The 23,896-nt window shown below is 45.1% G+C and overlaps 2 protein-coding genes and 1 non-coding gene across 3 annotated transcripts in view; 2 read left to right on the top strand and 1 right to left on the bottom strand.

Moving 5' to 3' along the window:
* DSTYK (dual serine/threonine and tyrosine protein kinase) overlaps positions 1–3,247 on the bottom strand; it is a 49,501-nt gene extending 46,254 nt beyond the window's left edge. The window contains exon 1 of the mRNA XM_077771968.1: positions 3,047–3,247. Within this exon, the coding sequence (XP_077628094.1) occupies positions 3,047–3,245 (199 nt within the window). The 5' untranslated portion in view covers positions 3,246–3,247. The remainder of the gene's footprint in view (positions 1–3,046) is intronic.
* A 10,914-nt stretch (positions 3,248–14,161) lies between these two features.
* Positions 14,162–14,268, top strand: LOC144238338 (U6 spliceosomal RNA). The gene has a single exon (XR_013337088.1). It is a non-coding gene; the product is annotated as a U6 spliceosomal RNA (small nuclear RNA).
* A 5,868-nt stretch (positions 14,269–20,136) lies between these two features.
* Positions 20,137–23,896, top strand: part of TMCC2 (transmembrane and coiled-coil domain family 2) — a 39,974-nt gene continuing 36,214 nt past the window's right edge. The window contains 1 exon segment of the mRNA XM_077771989.1: positions 20,137–20,758. Coding sequence (XP_077628115.1) covers positions 20,552–20,758 — 207 coding nt within the window. The 5' untranslated portion in view covers positions 20,137–20,551.

The raw sequence follows: 23,896 nt of genomic DNA, 5'->3' as shown, positions 1-23,896 counted from the left end.
TATTACTGTGTAATACATACACAGCATGATACCAGGCACTGTTCTAAACACAACTATCAACATATATTAACTCCCAACAAGCCTAGAGAGAAGTACCAAATGTTTATTGAATAATAACAGCAGATGTAATCCCCACCTCCCACCTCCCGCTCCAGACAGGGAAACTGACAGCACAGTGGTGATGCGGAAACAGGATTGAAGGAATGCGGCACAGAAGACGGCATTCTAACTAGACACATATGAGTCATTCCAATCTCTTTTCTTTTAAAATTTTTAAATTTTTTTAAATTTATTTCAGAGAGAGAGAGAGAGAAAGCGTGAACAGGGGAGGGGCAGAGAGAGAGGGAGACACAGAATCTGAAGCAGGCTCCAGGCTCTGAGCTGTCCGCACAGAGCCCGACGGGGGGCTCGAACCCACGAACTGTGAGATCATTACCTGAGCCGAAGTCGGACGCCCAACTGACTGAGCCACCCAGGCGCCCCCAGTCATTCCAATCTCTTAAAATTCATACCTCTATGATATGGTGCAACAGCTAAGAACTCTGTTGGATCACAAAACAAGAAAAATACTTTTCCGCGTGCTACTTTGTAACAGTCCATTCTGCCTTTTTTCAAAGAAGTTCTCAAAGCCTTCATGTCATTGCTTCTAAAGCCTCTGACAGAGGAAAGTCAACAGATAAAGGAACTCTCTTTCCCTGGACTTATGTGAAAAGAAGGCCAATGATGCAGCACTGGAGGAATGGAATCAAAGAAATCTCACTTGTAATTCAGTTTGCTCTGTACAGGCCAAGCTACTCCTATTTTAAGAGTTCAATTCCACCTACTTTTTAGCTTCTAAAACATCATGTCCATTATATAATCTCTAACCTGCCACCACCCCTCCCAATAAACACAAAACTGTCAAAATTAATAAGAAAGCAGTATTTTGGGGTTCTTCCCATCCCCTTTGCGGTGAAACATGGAATAATAAAAAGTTAAGAGTTAACAGATGACCTTCAGTTGCTCCAATACTACATTACCTCCAACCTAGAAGCACACTTCTATTCTGAAATCATGATTAAAACCTTCTAGAAGTTTGTTAAGTTACGAATTGAGTGTACCTTTCACTCATATGTGGAATTTAAGAAACCCACAAACACAGACACACACAAATAAGTGAAGAAAGGGACAAAACAGAGCTGATGGTTGCCAGAGGGGAGGTGGGTGAGGGGTTGGGTGAAATAAAGTAAATTAAAAAAAAACTTTCAGTGTTCTTGCTCTTGCTATTCCAAGTTCCTATTCAGAAACCAACATTCATAGAAGAAAGCTGAGACAGTCTCTGAGCGGACTTGACCTTGTAATGATAACCTGAAAAAAGGAGGAAACAGGAGCTAGCCGTCTTCTAAGGAGTAAGGTTTTAGTCCACTTTCTACACAATTACCTAAATGGCTGGGGGAATGGCCATTCCGAAAATATACATAGTTAAGCGCCACCTCACTGATTTTCCTCGATGCTCATTTTTACCTCCAATGATAAAACTCTCCATCCCTAAAAGAATGGAAACGCTTTAGGGAACAAAACCAAATTGTTCCCAGTCATCGGCACCCTACCCTGGTTTTTGTTTCGGATGAACAGACTCCAGAAGGTGAAGAGAGTTAAATACAATACGCAAAGATTAGTTCGTGATGCAGTCAACCAGAAAAGCCAGTGAGGCAAAATACAAAGGGTACATTTGTCTTTCTTAACTTGGCTTTTAAAGAATAAAAACAGGAGCCTGTCCAGGTGCCTTGAAAACCTCCATCTCTCAGCGATGAATCTACTCCCTGATGAGGTGTTTTTTTTTTTTCCAGTAGCGATTCTAAAATAAATAATTGTTATCAAATAACAACAACAGTGGACTCTTTCAGGTAAGCTATGAGAAAAACTTGTGAGCAGGAAAGCTGCCAGAAAGCACTGCTATGGGAGAGGGTTAAAGTACGCGTTCTGAGGATCATCTCTGAAAACATTAGCCCTTCTTGCCAGTTTCCTGACAGCCTCTATAGGTCCACTTTCAGAACAGCAAACCTCTGGGCAGATGATGTCAAAACCACTACTACATCCAAGCTAACTAAATGGAATAGTTTTATCTGGGACCGTATCAGATTCCTCCTGTCGTACTGTTACCACCATTTCTGGAGTCTCAGACAAATTGAGGATATCAAACATGCAACTTCGAAAATACAGAACCCAACACACAAACTCCGAAGAGGTTAACAACTCATTCTGGTCTGAACCTCATGTTCAAATTTGCTGACAGCATCTACATTTGTGCCTCCCCAGGTGTGCCTGCAGACCACTTGCAACAGAATCTCCCATGGCGTTTTACACTTAGATTCTCAGAATCCACCCATGAGACACTCCCCATCTGTGGGGTATCGCATGAAACCTTTTTAATGCTAATTTGGTGCTAGTGCACAGTTAAGTTTGAGAGTCAGTAAATTAAACGCGCTGACTTATCTGTGTTGTCCAGCGTACCTGCCCACGCGGGACGCCAGTCCCTTCTCCCTTCCAACCCACTTCCTAATTAGACGCACTGCTTAGCAAACCCTCTGGGTCCCCACCAAAAGCAGTTGAAGAGGAAGCAAGAAATTGGGAAAGATCAAAGACCCTGCACGATTCTAAGTGCTTTAGGGGCTCTAGCACAACCCAGGGAGAATCAAGTCACGAAGTCTCAGGACCAGACAACCACCACCACCACCACCACCACCGATCTCTTCCCTCTCTAACTTCTTCACCATGAACACGAGCAACCGCTCGGGCACCCGGGCACGCAGATAGGTATTTCCTTTAGCGACCCCAGCCCCATTTGCAGTACACTCCTTACTTCTTCAGAGTTTTCGTGCAAAAGTATTTCACATAATCACACACACACACANCGCCGATCCGGCCGGCCCAGGCCCGGGGGCCCGGCCACGCCGCCCTTCTCCCACTTTGCGCCGCTTCCCGGCTTGTTTTGCAGGGACAGGGGTGCGGTCCGCCCTCGGGCTTGCTCCTCCAGCCCTGCCTCCGCCGCGGCTGCCCTCCTTACCCGCCTGCAGCCCGGTCTCGGCGACGTCGCCGGCAGGGCCGAGCTCGGCCCCGCCGCCGCCCGTGGGGGAGGAGGGACAACTGTGGTTGTGGGAGCACTTGATGTCGCGGAAGAACTTCTGGGTTTCGCGCAGGTTCTGCCGCAGCCGGCCCAGGTAGCGGCGGTAGCGGCCGAAGCCCCGGCACAGCTCGCGGATCATTCCGCCGCNCCTCCATCGCCTCAGCCTGCTCTGCCCAGGCGGCTGGGTCCCCGGCCCGCTGGCCTCGCTTCCCTCCTCCCCGCCCCCCAGCGCTTCGGGGAGGAGGAATCCACCCCCTGACGCCCCCGCCAGCAATCGGCCGGGCTTCCAACCTCTGTCACCGCCGTTGAAAACAGACCAACCCGCAGTGCGCCGCCAACGGAACCTTTAGCTCCACTCTCCGGGAGAGTGAGGGAAGGATGACTGGGGCGCGCAGTCCCTGCGCGGGATCTCCTGGGACTTGTAGTCTGGCCGGGGCGGGCTCCGAAACCTGGAGACCGTGGACGGGGCTGACTCCCCGTGGAACCTCGCCCCCTTTTGTGCACACACGCTCTCCTCGTTTCAAAACGTGTTCCCGCGCCCTGCATAGAGAGGAGACAGAGGAGGCTGCAGAATCCCGCGTCAGCAGAAGTGGGGCGCTTAGTGAAATCAGAGCAGAAGATTTCAATAGCAAAGAGAAGGAAGGAAACAAGACTGAGGCCAATAATGTCTCCATGGCTACCCTCAATGGTTCTCACTTTCCGGATACAGTAGATACTGGGGAATCGGCTGAAAATACCCTAGAAATAGGGAAACGGCTCTTGTTTATATTGCGTCCTCTTTCTCTCCAGGTGTGGAAAAGGGGGATGTGAAAGGGTCGTCAGAGAGCTTTAAATCGAATTCCCTTGGTTTCTGGAAGTAAAGGGACTGGGCTGGGTTAGGGGAAGTTGAGGTTTGCAGTTCCAAACCGGTTCTGATTATCTTAACTTGGCTTCTGCTAATATAGCCTTTTATTGACAGAAATGCCAAAGAGCCCTGCACACAATTACTAAGGAGACCAAACCTAACAACCACCTCTTTTTCCCCTCCTGCTTTCTCTTCCCCTCTTCTCCAGGCACAGAGTTTTCCCATCTTTCTTGCGGTGCAGTGACCCCCAATTTCACCCAGGCCAGACCTCTGCTGGATGGTGTAGTTCAACTGAATTTAAGAGGAGACTTGAGTTTGAGTCTGAATGCTTCTGGTGTCTTGTCTTGGGATCATGAAGTAAGCGTCTGGGCTAGTTGATCTTCAAGCCCTTTTGGCTCTAAACTTTTGTGAGTCTTGCTTCAAAATGTTTGCTTCTGTCTTCCAACCTCGCATCCCTTGAGTGCAAGTGCTCTTAGCAAAGTGATGTCATGATAATTGGGTTAATTCAACGTTAACATGTGAGGGGGCTTTTAGTGTTTTATAAAAAGGGGTCACTGGTTCACATGAATCTCTGCTTAGTAAGTATGTGTGAAGGACGACAGGTCTGGAGGGAGCCTCAGACTCTTTCTTTTGCACTCCCTCCTTTTTACTTACATACTCTCCACCAGGCATTCCTCATTTTTGCAAGGTCCCCATGCAACCTCTGAAAGACTCAGTAGAACACAAGTGAAAGCACAAAGTGGAAAGTTTAATACAAGATAGCAGATACTATTTAAAGGAAGCAGCAGCAGTGTGGTAGCAAATCAGTGTATGAAAATTTTGCCACATACAATCATTCCTTTTTTTTTTTAATGTTTATTCATTTTTGAGAGAGAGAGCATGAGCAGGGGACGGGTAGAGAGAGAGGGGGACAGAATCCAAAGCAGGTTCTGCATTGAAAGCAGTGAGCCCTATGCGGGGTTCAAACTCACAAACCCTGAGATCGTGACCCCAGCTGAAGTCGGACATTCAACTGACTGAGCCACCCAGGCACTTCCTCCACACGCAAGTGTTTGTTTGTTTTTTTCTTTTTGAAAGAGAGAGAGAGCAAATGGGGAAGGGACAGAGAGAGGGAAACAGAATCGGAAGCAAGCTCCAGGCTTTGAGCTGTCAGCACAGAGCCTGACGAGTGGGGCTCGAACCCACTAACCACGAGATCATGACCTGAGCCGAAGTCGGTTGCTCAACCAACTAAGCCACCCAGGTGCCCCATCTACATGCAAGTGTTTCTAACAAAGGAGATCAGATGAGAGAGTACACGGCTGGGGTTGTCCAGAAAGGGATTTGGGAATTAATATCTATCTTGAAGAAGGAACATTTGGAAAGGTGGAAGTCATGAGGAAGAGCATTAGATTAGGTAAAAGCTATGGAGTTCATTCTTTAAAAAAACTATTCATCAGTACTTTATTTTCTTTTTAAGTAAATATTTATTTTGAGAGAGACAGAGACAGTGTGAGGCAGGGAGGAGCAGAGAGGAGGAGAGAGAGAGAGAACCCCAAGCAGGCTCCATGCTGCCAGCACAGAGCTTGACTCAGGGCTCCAGTCCATGACATTGCGAGATCATAATCTGATCCCAACCAGGAGTCAGACGCTCAACCAACTGAGTCACCCAGGCGCCCCTTTTGGTACTTTATTTTTAAACTAATGGGGTGCCTGGGTAGCTCAGTCGGTTAAACTTCCAACTTCAGCCCAGGTCATGATTTCACACTGTGAGTTCGAGCCCCGCCTCAGGCCCTATGCTGACAGCTCAGAGCCTGGAGCCTGCTTCAGATTCTGTGTCTCCCTCTCTCTCTGCCCCTCCCCCCCCAAAATAAATAAACATTAACATTTAAAAAAATAAGAAATATAAGCCTGTAGTATAAATTCAAAGGTTACAAAGGTTATACAAGGGAAAACTAAGTCTTCCTTTACTCCCTGCCTCCCTGTCACCTACTTCCCCTCCCCAAAGGTACTCCTGTTGCAGGTGCAAGAACGTATCTTTAAGCTCAGATGATAGTATACTATACTTACTCTATCCTGCCCTTTCAGGCTCTCCTGGACCAGAATCTAAAGATCTGCCTCATTCTTTTTAGCTGTAGAATATGCTACCATATGGATTGGCATGTTTTATTTAACAAGCCCTCTACTGATAGCCCTTTAGGTTTTTGGCGGTCTTTTGGTATTACAGACGATGCTGCCATTACACACCTTCTACATACATAATTTAACAATTTGTATATGTGTATGCCTCATCTCTATTTTTGATCTGCTGAGGAAGGTGATCATTTGTTTTCTGCTACTTAAAATCTTAAATATGCGGATGACATGAACTCTTCCTAAATCACAATCAGACACATGTAAAAGTACATATTTTATTCAAATATCCAATTCTAAGGACAACTGGGGGAGAATGAGAGTTTAAATGGTATCAAGAGAGGATTTAAGTTAGGATAAGAAAATGTTCCTTAAAAGTGGTAAGAGTTGGGGCGCCTGGGTGGCTTAGTCAGTTAAGCATCCAACTTCGCCTCAGGTCATGATCTCATGGTTCATGGGTTCATGAGTTCATGGGTTCCTGGGTTTGGGCCTGCCCCTCCCTTCCTCACTCACACACCTCTCTCAAAACTAGAGAAACATTTTTTTAAAAAGTGATGAGAGGGGCACCTGGGTGGCTCACTCAGTTAAGCCTCCGGCTTTGGCTCAGGTCATGATCTCACGGTTCGTAGGTTCGAGCCCCACGTCGGGCTCTGTGCTGACAGCTAGCTCGGAGGCTGGAGTCTGCTTCAGATTCTGTGTCTCCCTCTCTTTCTGACCCTCCCCTGCTCTCTCTCTCTCTCTCTCTCTCTCTCAGAAATAAATTTAGAAAAACATTTTTAAAAATTTATAAAATAAATAAATAAAAAGTGATGAGAGTTTTGCAGTTAATGAAGATGAACACATAGATCTACTTCTGTTGTCTCCTAGAACACCACTAAAATGGCAGTAATGGGATTTTTTAAATTTAATTTTTATTTTTATTATTTATTTTTTGAGAGAGTGAGAGAGAGCAATCTGAGGAGGGTCAGAGAGAGAGGGAGAGAGCATCCCAAGCAGGCTCCACGCTGTCAGCACAGAGGCTGATGCAAGACTCAAACCCACAAACTGTGAGATCATGACCTGAGCTGAAACCAAGAGTCAGGCGCTTAACCGACCGACTGAGCCTCCCAGGGGCCCCAGTAATGGGATTTTTTAATGAACCCACAATAACAGGAGGAGCCAGTGGGACAAACAAAAACAAAGTAGAAGCTAGAAAACAGATAGACAAGTGTAACTAAGTTACCAACCTGGGGAAAAGCGAATCCTAAATCCAAAGGGGAAAAAGCTGAGACCCCACCTGATTTATACTGCAGAATCCCTCCAGTCTCCAGACTTGATCACAGTGGTTCCCCGCCCTGCCCACTGTGGGGATATAGGACAGGGGCCATGTACAGTGTGCACTTTGGGCAGGGATTAAAATAAGAATTTTTAAAGCTCTTTAAGATCTCCAGGTTACCACTCCCTTCTTCAACTGCTGCCCTCCTTCCTCTAAAAGGAGACTGAAGTATTTATTCTCCAGAGATGGTTGAATAGGAGTCTCCATAAAAATGGGGAGATTAAATGGATTTATGGATATTGGACGCTAAGATTTCCAGTCCTCTTCCTCCATTCAATTCCTAAATCTCTGGCTACAGACATTTACCTTCAGAGAGGAAATGTGACTTGTCTTCTTCAAAGAATCTGACCATACCAAGAGGAAAAACCAAAAGATACTGACATCAGAACAGAGATTTTTTTTTTTTTAAGTTTATTTACTTTGAGGGGTGGGAGAGAATCTCAAGCAGGCTCCACACTGTCAGTACAGAGCCTGATGTGGATTTGAACCCACAAATTGTGAGCCAAAGTCAGATGCTTAACCAACTGAGCCACCCAGGCATCCCGAGATTTTTTTTAAATTGAAATTAATCGACATTAAAATTATGTTAGTTACAGGTATACAACATAATAATTCAATATTTGTATATATTGCAAAATGATCATCACTAAAAAGTCCAGTTAATATCCATCACCATACATAGTTACAGAATTTTTTTCTTGTGATGAGAACTTACTGTCTTAGCAACTTTCACATATGCAATACAGTACTTTTTTTTTTAAGAAGGGGTCACTCTTTTAAGCACAGTTTAATTTTTTTAACACTTATTTATTTTTGAAAGAGAGGGAGAGAGAGCGAGAGAGAGAACGAATTGGGGAGGGGCAGAGAGAGAAGGAGACGCAGAATCCGAGGCACGCTCCAGGCTCTGAGCTGTCAGCACAGAGCCCGATGTGGGGCTTGAACTCCTGAACCGTGAGATCATGACCTGAGTTGAAGCCAGATGCTTAACTGACTGACCCACCCAGGTGCCCCTGCAATACAGTACTTTTAACTCTAGTCACCATACTGTAGGTAACATTGCCATGACTTCTTTGTTTTATAATTGCAAATTTGTACCTTTTTACCCCCTTCACCTATATTGACCCATCCTCTGCTCTGCCTCTGGCAACCACCAGTCTAGAACACAGATTTTTTTTCTGGCTTATTCACTGCTCTATCTCCAGCACCTAGAACAGTGCCTATCGCTAACACCTACTAAATGATATTTGCTGAATGAATGCATTGCCACTCTAGACATTGTTAAGTATTCAGGAAAGCACAAAGGAGAACATAAAGTACTCGTGTTTCTGCTCTCCAGCAAGAACAAGTTCCTCTTGGAACTAAGACACATTCCTCTTGGTTAGATGATTTGATTTCTAGAGAGATTCCAAAGTCTCTTTTTTTAAGGTTATTTATTTTTATTTCTTTTAAGTAGGTTCCATGCCCAATGTGGGGCTCGAACTCACCACTCTGAGATCAAGAGTTGCATGCTCTCCTGACTGAACCAACCAGATGCCCTGAGATTCCAGAGTCTTGATCCTCATGGCAATGTAGGTGGGAATCAGGCACTTTCTGTGGAACTCCAAAAGTAACACTTATTTCTGCAGTGTGAATTAGGAACATGTTTACTAAGAGAAAGAATCATTGTTTTCTATTACGCAACATAAAATCACAATCACAAATCCAAGAGTTTTGGGGGTGCCTGCTGGCTCCATCAGTAGAGCACGGGACTCTTGATCTTGGGACTGTGAGTTCAAGCCTCATGCTGGATGTACAGATTACTCTCTGCTATCAACGGGCCAAGCCCCCCTCTCTCTCTCTGCCCCTCCCCCACGTGTGTGCGTGCGTGTGTGTGTGTGTGTGTGTGTGTAATGCTGGCAGTGCTACAGAGCAGTGCTTCTCAAAGTTTAACGGGCACAAGAATCACGCAGGTATCTTGTTAAAATACACTTCTGATTCAGTAGGTCTGGGGCATGGCTTGGGCTTCCACATTTATAATAAGTTCCCAGGGGACACCAATGCTGCTAGCCTGGGGACCATACTTTGGGTAGCAAGGGTGTATACAGACAGACCAGGAGTGAGCAAAGTCTCATGGTTAAGGACACAGGTCTTAGAGTCAAAGAGACCTGCATTCAAATCCTAGTTCTATGCCTTCCCATGTGTATGCTCTGGAGACATTAATTTATTTTCTTTAAGTCTTATTTCCTTATCTAAAAATTGTGAGCATTAAAAGAGCAATGCCAGGGGCACCTGGGTGGCTCAGTCGGTTAAGCATCCGACTTCAGCTCAGGTCATGATCTCACGGTTCGTGGGTTCGAGCCTCACGTCGGGCTCTGTGCTGACAGCTAGCTCAGAGCCTGGAGCCTGCTTCAGATTCTGTGTCTCCCTCTCTCTCTGACCCTCCCCTGCTCATGCTCTCTCTCTCTGTTTCTCTGTCTCTCTCTCTTTCTCTCTCTCAGAAATAAATAAAACATTAAAAAAAATTAAAAATAAAAAAATAAAAGAGCAATGCCAGGGGCACCTGGCTGGTTGAGTAGGTAGAACATGTGACTCTCAATCTTGGAGTTTAAGTTTAAGTCCCACACTGGGTATAGAGATTACTTTAAAATATTTTTTTTAAAAAACAGCAATGCCAATTGTAAATCTCAAAGCATGTAGGGTTCAAAAAAATTTAAGCCATATCTAACATGTGAGAAGAGCTCAATAAATAGCAACTACTTTTATCAATCATGTTATCATTATTACAAATTCTTGTCCTAACTTGCTACTGTATACACTTGAGCAAGAGGTTGGCCCTTCTGAGTCTTGGTCTTTTCATCCATCAAATGGGATAATAATAGTGCCCACCTTCAAAGATTATTATGAAGATTAAAATGGGGAAAACATATTAAAAGTGCTTAACACAGAGATATCACACAGAAGGCACTCAATAGAAGGTCACTGAGGTTATGATTGCTATAAACCTTTGTTCTGACCTTGACCCTGTGACTTCCGTTAGAGAGAATCCTATGATTGTGCTCAATATCACTGTGTTTGTCAGCGGATGGAATGAACCATAGTAAATGAAAGTGCTTTGGAAATGAACTCCTGTAAAAATTTAAAGAAAAGCATGAGACTCAGAATCTGACCTGAGTTCCAGCCCTGTATATGCTCATACATACTTTGTGATCTCAAGCAAATAACTGCTTGGAGCCTCAGTTACTTCATCTGTAAAGTGGAGCTGATAATACCTATCTCACAGGGTCACGAAGATTAAATTAAATAATGTGTAAAGCACTTAGTACCTTGCCTGGCACATAAAAGTTCTTGACAAATGTTTTCTTTCCTCTATATTATAATTATGTTCAGGATTATGTATTTTTCCAAGGAAGATAGCATTCCCAAAAATATTTTGGTTTTGTTTGTGAGATTCTCTCTGTGAAGATTTATTAACTTGAAGATGAAAGGTCTATAAAACTGAACTGCTAAATGTATCCTATTTAATTATACATCAAATATCATTCCAATGCTGAATATTTCATCAGTGGCATCCCCGGCTGTTGGGAGCAGAACATGGGGAGGAAAAACAATCAATTAAAAAGAATTTGGTATAACCCCAGGTGGAAATCATCTTTGTTTTACTGCCAAGTAGAGTAACATTTCCAGAAATTTTTTGGGGTAACTGAAGTAACTGACCCAAAGCTTAACAGAAGAAGCCCCAGGCACAGTTTTGCCACAATTCATTTCTCATCAGTAAGAAGATTGCTGTTGCATTTTCAAGTCTAAATGGCTTTTCACCCTTTTTGCACCCCATTGCCTGACTGTTCCTGTGGAACCTGTTTCTGGTTAATTTCCTTACTTGCCCAGAATAAAACCTGGCAACAAGTTTTATTCTTGTGTCTCTCTGCTAATCTTGGATGAATATGGATAGATGAAAATCCACATGAAATACCCTTTTCTGTGTCAACATTATCCTGGTGGAGGTTTTCTAGAAGGTTTCCTATGTTCTAAGCATATTCCAGCTGGCTTAGTAAGTATTTATATGTGCCAAACACAATGCCTGATGCAAAGAGGTACCTCAATATATATTAGCCAAAAGAAAATATTTCTTTCATATGAATCAGGCTCTGCAGGGAAAGTGGTTTAATGGAGGTGGGAGGTAGCAAAGGTGGATGAAGACATCTTGGTCACGAGAACCTTCTCCACCTTCAAATTGTAGAGACAGAGACCCGTATCTATCAACAGTCACATAAACCTCTAAGTGCTTGGAAAGCAGGACCTAGTTGAGCCACCTTTCTGTATGTCAGTGTTTAAGGTTCCTATCATTTCCCTAGAGCTGATTACAGAGGAATTGGGACCCTCTTCCAAATAGGGCTTAGGAATCCACTTAGGCAAGTTTCCTGATGAGACGTGCACACACTTCCTACACAGGAAGTATGCAGTTTTTCAACGGTATGGAGGAAGAGGGGTCCTTGGGTGGCTCAGTCGGTTAAACATCTGACTCGCTTTCAGTTCAGATCATGATCTCCCAGTTTGTGAGTTCAAGCCCCATGTCAGGCTCTGCACTGTCACTGCAGAGCCTGCTTTTCTCTCTGCCCCTCCTCTCCTGCTTGCTCTCTATCTCTCTCTCAACATAAATAAATAAACTTTAAAAAAGAGTATGGAGAAAGAAAAGGGAAAAATTATATTACATTTAAAACATCAAAAAATAGGTACATTTCAAATGAAATTTTCAGTAATCCAATATCCTAGCATAAAACTTACAATTATTCCATAGCACTCCCTTCCTATCTTTATCCATGGTTTACCCACATTTTAGCCATATAGTTTATATCATCTTTAATTCTTATAATAACCTTGGAAAGATGTATTTTATTTATCTATTTTTAAGTTTTTGTTTATTTATTTTGAGAGACAGAGAGAGTGTGTGTGCACACTAGCATGGGAGGGGCAGAGAAAGAGAGGGAGAGAGAATCCCAAGCAGGCTCCACGCTATCAGCATAGAGCCCAACACAGGGCTGGAACCCACAAATGCATGGGCTGGAACCCATGTGAGATCATGACCTGAGCCAAAACCAAGAGCTGGCTGGGGGTGCCTGGGTGGCTCAGTCGGTTAAGCGTCCGATTTTGGCTCAGGTCATGATCTCACGGTTTGTGGGTTCGAGCCCCGCATCAGGCTCTGTGCTGACAGCCAGCTCAGAGACTGGAGCCTGTTTCAGATTCCGTGTCTCCCTCTCTCTCTGTACCCAACCCCCCCCCCGCCCAGCTCACGCTGTCTGTCTGTCTCACTCTCTCAGAAATAAATTAAAAATTTTTTTTAATCTGTTAAAAAAAAAAAAAAGAGCCGGCTGTTTAACCGGCTAAGCCACCCGGGTGCCCTAAAAGATGGATATTTTACTCTTTATTTTATAAATGTGGACACTGAGACTCCAGTTAAGCAATTTGTCTAAGTCCATAAAGCTAATGACACACGTTTGCCTGACTCCAAAGCTCTTATTCTAGCTCAAGACAATTTTGCATTCGAATGCTTTGCTTTCATTTTATGTTATTTCAAAAAGGCTTTTTGTGTTTCTATACACTTATCATACATATCTCTTTCAATAGCCTCATAACATTCCATTACATTCTTACACCATTGTTATTCACCCACTTCCTAATCTTGAGCATGTAGGTCCTTTCAGGTTTTTCACTGCTATAAACAATACTCCTTTATATATTTTCTGTTGTGTTGTTGTTTTGTTTTCATCTTTTGAATTATTTTCCAGAAGGGTATATTACTGGGTGAAAGGGTGCAGACATTTATATATTTTTAGCTATTTATATTACTGAATTGTGCTAAGTCATTGCATCTTGAAAGAGAATATTATCTTCCTCCACCAGCACCCTGTGAGAGGCATAAGGCAAGCCGGGTTGGATTCATCAATGAAAACAGCCCTTTGTCCCTCTGTCTGCTTGGGGATGCCCTGCGGCCATATGAAACTCCCTGAAAATGATCTAAGACATAATCCAGAACCAGATCTCACATGGTGTGATTCCCCCTTCCCGGGAAAGGCTTCTTTGGTTAAGTTGTCTTTCTCTTTTTGCAGTCACAAGATCAGCAGGTTTTTCCGAGCAACCAACACTTCCCTCTTGATTCAGACTGTAGCTCTCCATTCCTGTGTTGGGAAAAAGCATGGGAGCTGTTAGAAAGAAAGCCTACACTTCAACTCTTGGTTTGCCATTCCAAACTAGGGGCAAAGGGTCAGGATATATTACACCAAGGAAAGGAAGTCCTGACAGAGCCAAAAACGATTTTACAAACAGTCAAGAGGAAGTGAACATGGAGAAAAGTCATACCAGAATAAGAAAGTCCTGTTTCAACTGGCAGACAGTAATTTTGGGAGATATACTGAATCTCTGCATCTTAGTCAACTTACCTGGCAAAGTACCATTTGAACTTACAGAAAGGTTTAAGCTGAAATTATATGCCACATAAAAGGCACTCAAATGATAGCTGTTGCTATTATTAATAAGTATGGAGGCCATAGCACAGCCTAGGCAACAGTGCAGTGGCCATTGTGGGAGAAGTATAGTCACTGAAGGCAAGAAGAACTGGTTGGGCTAGCTCTTCCCAGTCACGTGACCGCGGCCAAGTTCTCATCCTCTTGGAGCCTCACTTTCCCATCTGTAAAATGGAGGTTATGAACTTACCTACAAAGTTTTGGGAGTTTTTGACAGGCAACTAGTAAGTGCTCAATAAATAGGAGATGTTATTAATTCACAAATCTATCCAAAAATGTGATCGACTGTGCTCGCTTTGGCAGCACATAGACTAAAAGTGGATTGAAACAGAGAAGATTCGCATGGCCCCGGTGCGAGGATGACACACAGATTCGTGAAGCAGTCCAGATTTTTCAGATTTAAAATAAATGTAAATGTTCGTTGAATTATAAAAAAATAATACATTTGATCCACCAAGCCTTCTCCTATATAAGTGGTTCTCAAATTTCAATGTGTGTAAGAATCACCCCCACCCTTGTTTCAAGTGCAGGTTTTCAGGCTTCACACCCCCGGAAATTCTGATTCTGTCCCTGTGATATAGGGGCCTGGGGAACTGCATACATAACTAAATTCCAAGGTGTTTTCTGTTGCTGGTAATCCATGCACCATACTTTTTTTTAAAGATTTTTTAAAAAATTTTTAACGTTTATTTATTTTTGAGAGACAGAGATAGAACACAAGTGGGGAAGGGGCAGAGAGAAAGGGAGACACAGAATCCAAAGCAGGCTCCAGGCTCCGAGCTGTCAGAACAGAGCCCAACCCAGGGCTCGAACTCAAGAGCCACGAGACCATGACCCAAGCCAAAGTCAAACATTTAACAGACTGAGCCACCCAGGCACCCCAAAGATTTTATTTTAGTGTTTATTTCTTTTAGGGAGAGAGAAAGAGAAAAGGAGCAGGGGAGGGGCAGAACAGAGAGGATGTGGAGGGGGCTCTGTGCTGACAGCATGGACCAATGTGGGGCTCAAACCCACGAACCGCGAGATCATGCCCTGTGACAACATAGTTGAACATTTAAACAGCTGAGCCACCCAGACGCCCCAATGCACCATGCTTTTTGAGAATCACTGTCCTATGGTTTCCAAGAATGAAAAGACAAAAATGTTTTTCCCATCACTACTATGCCATAAAAACTCTATAACATGCAGATGTAAAACTAAAGAGATCCAAACATTGAATGATTCTATTTTCAAGATGATTTATATAGTTCTTACCTACTTAAAGGCTTCCGAATCATCCTAAAGTAACATTGTATTCTTTTAACACCCACGATATGGATAACCATGTGTAAGCATGTCTTCCTCAGAGTTCTTTCAGTCCCTTGTAGGGACCTCTCTCTCCCCTGACTGGGATACTTAATTATCTCCCCCTGGGAATGCCGACAGACTACCATTTCAATCTTTCGTTGTTTTACATTTTGTTTGTGCCTTCTATTTCCCCAACTGGACTTTAAGCTCAAAGGCCGGGACCAATGTCTTTTATTGTTCTCTATCTTCCATGAGCATCTTGTAAAGCCTTTGCCCACGAAACGTGTTTCATAAATTTCTTTGAATGAATGCAGATATATTTAACAGTAGACTGGTACTCACTGATAAATTCTTTACCACAGGAGTGGCTCAGAATTAGGGCTGTGAAGGGTGAGCTATGTATGACACCTTTTTACAGTTAGAATCGGACAGAGCAGGGGTCGGATTTCAGGCCTATGAAAGTGCGAGAATCTCTCTGAACCTGTTTTTTAAATCTGTACCATAGGGATAACATTTACCTTGCAGAGCCCTTGTGGGGATTAAGAGAACATTCACAAGGTTCCTAGCAAAACACCCAAACACCTGAGTTCTTTTTCGATGGTAACTGCTTGCTCTTATCATCATATCTAAAAGTGCCACCTAGAATAATAGATGTAACTGCCACAGATATCTAGCTTCAGATGTAAAATAACAAACAACTGATTCTCTTTGAGAAAAGCTGATATTTTCTCTTTTTCCCTTTTTTGTCTTCTGTCAGTTTTGTTTTTTTTTTTTAAGGGCTAGCCTTTTCAGCTTTAAGTAACAGATTGTGCAGAGGTTTGTATGGATTCCCTATAGAGATGGAAAAGGACACAAAGCAGCCATTTTACCAGTCCCAGGCTTTCACGCAGAACAGTACAATCAGGGTTTAAGTTTGCACTTCACAAACCTCCTCTGTTCAGAGTCATGACGATTGCAACTTTCCTCTCATTACTAAGAAGCAAGCACCCACAATGAAGAATATGCACCCTACCTGAAATGAGATGAAGGAACTTCCAGCTTTTTGTACTACAGATTAGGAGATTGACCAGTCCCAGGAACGAGCCCAGACTTCGGGATCTCCCATGCAGGTTTTAGGGATGCTGTGAGAGAAAGGGTCGCAGAGTGGCAATCTGTTTGGTTTTGCTCTTTTAAAACATTACCAGTTAGGTATCAGAGACTCTATGCTATGGAGGAAAGAGTCTATACAATTTTGAATAAAAATAGTAATTACATTTTATCTCTAAAGGCAAAAAATGGAAACAACTAAGTATCCAAGAAAAAGGTAGATAGTGGTTAAGTAAACCATGATATATTCACTTGATAGAATGGTAAGTAGTCACTTGAAATATTTACTCACACATATTTCCATAGGGAAATATTACATGGAAAATGTAATAATATGTAGATAATGATGCTGAGCACATTTTAAGGGGAAAAAAAAAGCCCAATAAGATTTGGTATAGACTCAAAGCTTTCTCCAACTCACGAGAGATGCAGACAGAGCCTTCCCGGTCCTGTCTGCCTCTTAGAACAACCAATAAAAAGCCTGTATTTAGGTGGTGGGATTGTGACGTCTTCGGCAATCCAGCCAATCTCTCTGACGGTTATTTGCATAGTTTACTTCTCCTAACCCAACGGAACCCAATTTCTTTTCAGGGGAGCATTGAGTGGAAGGGAAATCTCTAAAAGGAAGGGAGGAAAGCTACATTAACAAAGGCATATTTATAATGATGTTGGTATCAAAATACAGTGATCAAAATTATTATATCTGGTCCAGAAGAGAGTACTTTTACTTTCTAAGCTAAGCACTCTTTTTATGTTAAATCTTAAAGTAGCTGACAAGTATTACCCATTTGATGTTGCAAATGTTTTTTAAAGAATTCCTATGGAGTAGGAAACTGAATTTTCTTGGATAATCTGCAAGGCTCTTGCTAATGGCAAAAAGAGAAGCCTTGTGAAAAAAAGAAAAGAAAAGCCTTACTCTCTGCATACCTGTTGATCTTGGCACCTTATCCTCTATACTTAAAGCTTCATCAGTTTATCAAGATAATTGAACTGGCTGTTGACATGGGAGCAGGATTCCATAACCCTGATCTTTATCCTTCTTGTTTGTATACCTACTGATTTAGCGTATATGATACTACCAGGAGACCCCACCCCCACCCCCTTTCATTAGCCTAACTGGGACTTCCTTTCACAAAAAGTATTAAGCTTAGTGAGATAATTCTACGTTTTTTTTCATGCGACAGACTGGGGCTTAGATAAGTTTGTTAATTATTTTTGTTTCATTCAGGTTTACCGAGAACATCGATGTATTACTTGTTTACACGTGCATGATCTATTTTTATCCTTAGAATACCCAGGTGGGAATAGATCTTATTAGTCCCTGGTTATAGATGAGAAAACCAAGGGTGAGAGAGGTTAAGTGATTTGGTTGCCCAACAGAACACAGGGACTAACAGAACCAGAATTCTTACCTGGGTAATCCAACACCAAAGACCTGAATTCTTCCTGAGACACCGTGTTATCTATTTGTATTTCAACAGGGGTGTCAAAGAGAAATGGAAAATGCTACTCTCACATACCAAATATAATGTCTTGCATTGCGGATCTGCAAATTTTTGTCTTATCTTGAACATCAAAACATGCTACATGCCTAGACGTTTCCAAAGAAGCCTAGAACAATAGAATGATCCATCCTTTTAAAAGAGTCTCAAACTCCTTTCAAGTTCTGTTTATTTTAGGTACTCAAGAATTTACATTGGCTAATGAACATTTGCCATCAGCTTCATACTGGAAGTTGTAAGTCATACAGGTCTCTACACAGACTTCCCACCCATACTTCTTTGGCAGTAGAGTGTTCGTTCTATAATATGACTGCGGAGAAAGTTGGAATGAGTGAGAAGCATTGGAACTTCCAAAGTTAGAACCATTGGAGTGGAATGCATAACACTGTGGAAACTGGATGACTTCCCTCATAATAGCCATGGCCTTCCCTCTGTAGCAGGCAATGTCTAAATGCTTTCCATTTACTACCCAACATCCTATAAGATAGGTACTGTCATCCTCCTCACTTCCAAATCAGGAAACTGGGGTGTAAAGGGGCTAGATAACTGGCTCCCAGTCACATGGTGAGTGGAGAGCAGAGCCAGCATTTGCCTCTAACCAGTCTGGCCACAGAGTCTGAGCTCTTAACCACTATGCCACACTGCCTCTCCAAAAGGGAACATACGGCATTAGCTGATTTCATGAAACACACCGCTGCCTTTTATTGACCTGCATTATACCTCGCTAAATATGGCCACAAATAGGAAACTGACCATCATGCTATGTGTGTATGATAATAAAAAAAAAAAAGTCAAAGGCCAACTTCAACCTAGTATAGCAATGAGACACAATTCAATGGGTAGGGGTCCTTGGACTTTTCTAGGGCTAGTCAGGAGTCTGGTAGGGGGCAGTAGACCATTCTGCCTGACACTCAGCACCATGGGAATCTGCTCCCACTGGTTCTGCCTAGTCCTGCCTGGGTCTTCACTGGCACCCTGTCTTTCCCTTATCATTGAAAATACAGCAGAGTACCAGTAAAGCTTTGTGTTTCCACGTTGTGCCTGATACTGTGTAGTGGATGTAGGGGGTGTTTCTGCATTCCCAGCCCATCCTAAATTCCTGTCTTCTAAAAATGGAGCTGCCTACTTTAGAAAGTAGCTGCCTGACTGAAGTAAATTCTTAACAACTTGGGCTCTTCCAGGATACACATGAAAATGAGTGGTTGGAATGGGAAAAGGGACAGAACAGAGTCAGGAAACTCATAGCCTGGTAGGACTGAAGTGAGGCTTGCATGGCACGATAGGTGTAAAAGCGATTGGAAAACTGTAAAACACTTGAGGGATCATCACCATGACTCACGACTAAGAGGCCCCTTCATTAAGTCAATGAATGGGTCTCAGATCTTAGCTTGCATCAGAATTAGCTGGTGGGCTTATTTAAAACAGACTTCTGGGCCCTCTCTTTTTGATTCTGTAGGTCTTGCTCATTTCCAAGAATTTGCATTTCTGTCAAGTTTCCATGTGCTGCTGCTGGTCCCAGGACCATCCCTTAACAACCGTTGGTCTAGCTGCTGGATGAGCAAAAAGCATCATATCCTTAGTAAGCATACAATAGACACTTGGATGGAGTTGTCACTCTGCTCCATATTTACCCCGATATTTACTCTCTTCTGCTTCCAGATTAGTAGCGAACTTTGGCTGTGATTCATGGGAAAAAGAGATTGCATTCTTTTTTCTCCTCTTCCATATGTATCAACCTCCTGCTATTAACACCCCTTCTTATTTTAAAAGCCGTTACACAGTTTGCAAGGGGCTCACGCACATTATTGTGTTAAATAATGAAATACGTTGTAATTTCTGAGCCTAAAGCTAAAACTCACATGAGCTAGTTACTTAAAGGGGGAGAAGGGATGATGGGGCAGAAGATCACCCCCTCCCCTCTGCGTTTGCAGCTCTTAACAGAGGCAGCGGTTTGTTTCTGACCATGTAAGCTAGAGGGGACCACTGTCTTCCTCACCTACGAGATGTGTGCACGTAATGTGCAAAGTTAGAGCCAAATGCACTGATGATAAACATCCCTATCTCGCCCCCTCCCTGGCAAATAAAACGAGTGGGTGGGGGAAATCCCGAGAGAGCCTTTCCAGGGAGGGTCCCTCCGGCTCCTGCTGTGACCGCGTCAGGGGTGGCGCGCCGCCCCGCCTCTCCTCCGCAGCCCGCTCTCCGCAATGCCAAAGCGCAGCAGCAGCAGGGCCCTCCGGTCCTCTCCTGGGGGACCGCGCGGTGCAACCAACCCTAAAAACGTGGCCGCGCGACGCCCCCTCAGCCCTCCGGGCTTCCCATTGGCCCGCTGCCGTTGTCACTCCCTCCTTCCCTCGCCTTCCCCCTCGCGGGCGGAGGCAGCNCCCGCCGGCTGCCCGGTGCCCTGCCTCCCCCAGCAGCCCGGCCCGCCGGGAGGGATGCGCGGTGCCGCCCAGCTCCCCTCCGCCCTGCGGGCGCCCTGGAGCAGAAAGTTTGGGGGGCCGGGGGCCGTCTTCCTCCTCCTGCTCCAATGACTGCCCAAGGACTCCTGCTGCCCAGCCTGGACTGTGACCTGCCTCCGCTCCCCAGGTCGAAATGAACTATTCCAGGCTGTAACCAAGGCTCCCTGTCCTCGCCCCTCCCTCATCCCCGATCTGTCTTTTAATTCAAGAAATTGTGACCCGCCGACTCCCCTCGCTACTAATTCAGACCCCGGGCCTCGTTTTCTGAGCGCAAGAAGGGGTGCGGTCTCCCCCAAGACGGCGCGCTGGAAGGACAGATTCCCCTTGCCGACCCACATACACCATGAAGAGGTGCAAATCGGACGAGCTGCAGCAACAGCAGGGCGAGGAGGATGGAGCTGGGCTGGAAGACGCCGCTTGCCACCTGCCGGGCGCGGACCTCCGGCCTGGGGAGGCCGCGGGTGCTAACTCTGCAGGCGGGCCAACTTCAGATGTGGGCGCTGCCGCGGCGCCGAACCCGGGGCCCCGAAGCAAGCCTCCTGACTTAAAGGTGAGCGCAGACCTTCCCCTGGCAAGCCCAGCCGGCGACTTAGCTTTCCCCGCCCCACGCTGGAAGTGCTGTCACAGGATGAAAGTGATGGGGAAGCCAGGCAAAGGTCAGAGAGGATGTGCAGCCAGAACCCTGGGCTGGACGTCAGGTACCATTTGTGCCTCCGTCTTGCAGCCCCATTTCAGGCCTCTGTGTTTGTTCCTCATTATTCAGCAGACGTTCTAGTGACTCACCCACTCGAGATTGTTTGAATAATGTGTGTGAAGTGCTGTGCGCAGACAAAGGGCTGGCGAATTCCAAGATGCTAACTAAAAAGTTGACATCACTTTCCCTCCTGTAAGGTGGCAGGGGAAGAAAATTGCAGCGTGGGAGGACAAGTAGAGGACCGTTCCTTTCCTTTGCTGAATTAGTTTCCTCCTTTCGGGACCTTCCTGGATGAAGCTCAGTTTGTCCATCTGTGAAAGGGGAGTGTGGATTTCTTGCCGTTAGGTGGAGCCAGAGGTTAAGCTAGTGCTTGGAGATCCCTGCCTGCCTGCTGAACCAACCCCCAGGGTGGAGAACTGACAGGTGGCCGAGCGGTGCTTGGGCTGGTTTGGGGCACACATGCTGAGCCGGCAGTTAGAACCAGAACCCGAAGCAGCCGATCACATGCAGCTGGGAGTCCTTTATTTTCCGGCCTGCGGTTGCCGAGACAATTATCGAGCTCTGTCGAATATGTCTCTGTGTTAATTAAAACAGAAGCGGGGATAAATAATGTGCCTTTGCCGGAGCTGCTACAGGGACTTCAGGCTCAGGATTTGCAAGCCGGCTCACCACGGGGCTGAGCGAGATGTCAGCCCAAGGAAGGAACTTAGATGCCTTGGAGATTGATGCCTCCGGGGAGATATTCTCCAGAGGGGGTGCAAGGTCTGGGCTAGGGGAGCAAAACGACTCCATTATGTTAAATAAAGCCTGTATCCTATGGCGGCAGCCACTAAGGAGCTTACCAGAATAAGCCAATGACATTCCTCGTTTGGCCTGAGCAGCTCAGAGTCAGGAAGTCAGAGCGCAGGTGAGTGTGCTCTTACCTGTGTGTTACCTGTCTGTGTGCCTTGGGGAGGGGTAGGAAGGGAGACAGCTAGCTCCCTGTGTGTACTCCAAAAAAAAAAAAAATTGTGGCAGTTATGTGAACGTGACCTCTGGGTCTGCAGGTCCCCTTTTCAGAGGTTTGGGGCAAGCCTTCTGTCTAAAGATGAGCTCCATGGGATGGGCTCTGCACGGGAGGCTTGTTCTTTCGTCAGGCCCGAGGCATCCTTGGGGCCTGTCCCAGCTGTCACCTCTGAGCCCACCCTGTGTGGTCAGGAGGTGTGGTTCCTATTTTAAGTGAGATCATGAACAGGAACGGGTGCCCTTGATGTTGATGTGGGAAGGAGGCGAGTCTTCTGCTGCACACCTCAGCCTCATTCTGGGCCCATCCAGAGGAGTCTGGCCTGCAAAGCCTGATTCTCTGACCAGATGGGACCCTTGCCCTGAGTTGATGAGAAGCAGCCTTGGGAACTCCCCCACTCTCCAGCTCAGGCCGGCAGAGGGAACTGCCAGCCCCATTCATTCCCCCCACCGCCCCCCTGCTTGCCTGCAGGAGGGAAGGTGGGTGGGCTGGTTGTGGTGTGGGGGCTGCGGTGTCTTTGTCTCTGTCGATAATGCTGCCTTAAGAAGCTCGTTCATCTCCACCCTCTATCATCTCTCTCTCTCCTTCGTCTTTTTTATTTTTATTTTTATTATTTGTGTGTATGTGTGTGTGTGTGTGTGTGTGTATGTGAGTGATGCCCTCGTTCTGGTCAGGCAGACACAGCAACAACTCTACACCTGATATTAACTGCTGAACTTCCCTAAAGCAGAATTGAGATTAGATGTGAGAAAAGGAGCCTCGACTCCCCCCCCCCCAAAAAAAAACAAAAACGTATCACTGAGGTAGATTACAGCCATGTGGACCCAGGCTGGCAGCAAAGAGGAGAAAACATAGCCGCTGCCTGCTCCGTGGGAGGATGGGGAGGTGAGCGGGCCCTCTTCCTGTTTATCTCTGTCTGCTTTATCAAAACATGTTTACAAGGTAGGGACTTCAGAACCAGATATGGACTGGGCCATTGAAATTTGATTTGCTGTGTGATCCCAGGCAAATCACTCAACTTTCCTGAGCCTTTTTCTGGGAAAAGGGAATAGGAATATTGAAGGGTGTCCAAACTTGGGTTCCAGTGCTGGAAAAAGTTGTTTACCAGTGGTGCCACCGCTTTCCCAATAATGGAAACATTCCCTGACTGCCTCTGACACCGGATAGAGGCAGACTTGTTTCGGATTTGATGGTGATACCAGAAAGGGGCGAGTTTAATTTTTCTTTTTTTTTTTGTAGCACCCGTGTCTGGCCTAGAGCGACCAGCAGTTGTGGCTTGCTTTGGTTTTCATTTTAAACTTTGGAGATAAGGGACGTTTGGTCCCTTAGTCCCACTTCTGTTTTCTTGTGACAACTCCGGACATTGTGATAGATTAAGTGCATTGGAGGAAATCATCTGGAGAAAGAGGAAAAAAAAAAAAAAAAAATAGGTTGCTCTTTGTTGGAATTACGTCCACGGAGGTTGGGGCGGCGGAATTTTAGTCTTTGCCAAAGAGATCTGAATGGGGCCCTGACTCGAGGCACCTTCAGGTTCAGGGGCTCCTTTGGCTTCCCTTCCGTGTTGTGGACCATATTACTCTGCGCTGTAAATTTCTGCTCCAGTGGCCTGGGATCTGTAATTACAGGGTCGGAGGGCCGGTGAAAAGAAGGAAAAATAGTTAACAGCAGTCATAAAGGAGCAATTATGTAATTGTTACTGAAAAAATCACCTGAAAACAGACATTGTCCCGCAGGAGGTCCATGGGCGGGGGTACTTTGGGGGCCTTCTTAGCTACTCAGCACGCTTGATGTTACTCCCTTACAGCAGGAGCCCAGCAATCCAGAGTCCCATCACCTCCTCCCTGCCCTTGCGGCTTGGATTCCTATTTAACCACTTGTCATCACCTTCCAGTCCTTTGCCGCTACCGCGTTCCCTGCTAGTTGGGAAAACCGGCCAGGATTTTCGGTAGCAGAGAGAGTTGGCTGACCAAAAAAGTACACTGGAATTCTCC

Source organism: Crocuta crocuta, unplaced genomic scaffold, assembly GCF_008692635.1.
Source record: "Crocuta crocuta isolate KB4526 unplaced genomic scaffold, BGI_CrCroc_1.0 scaffold318, whole genome shotgun sequence".
Taxonomy (NCBI): domain Eukaryota; kingdom Metazoa; phylum Chordata; class Mammalia; order Carnivora; family Hyaenidae; genus Crocuta; species Crocuta crocuta.
The sequence above is the reverse complement of the archived record's forward strand: the minus strand, read 5'-3'. Positions and strand labels throughout refer to the sequence as shown.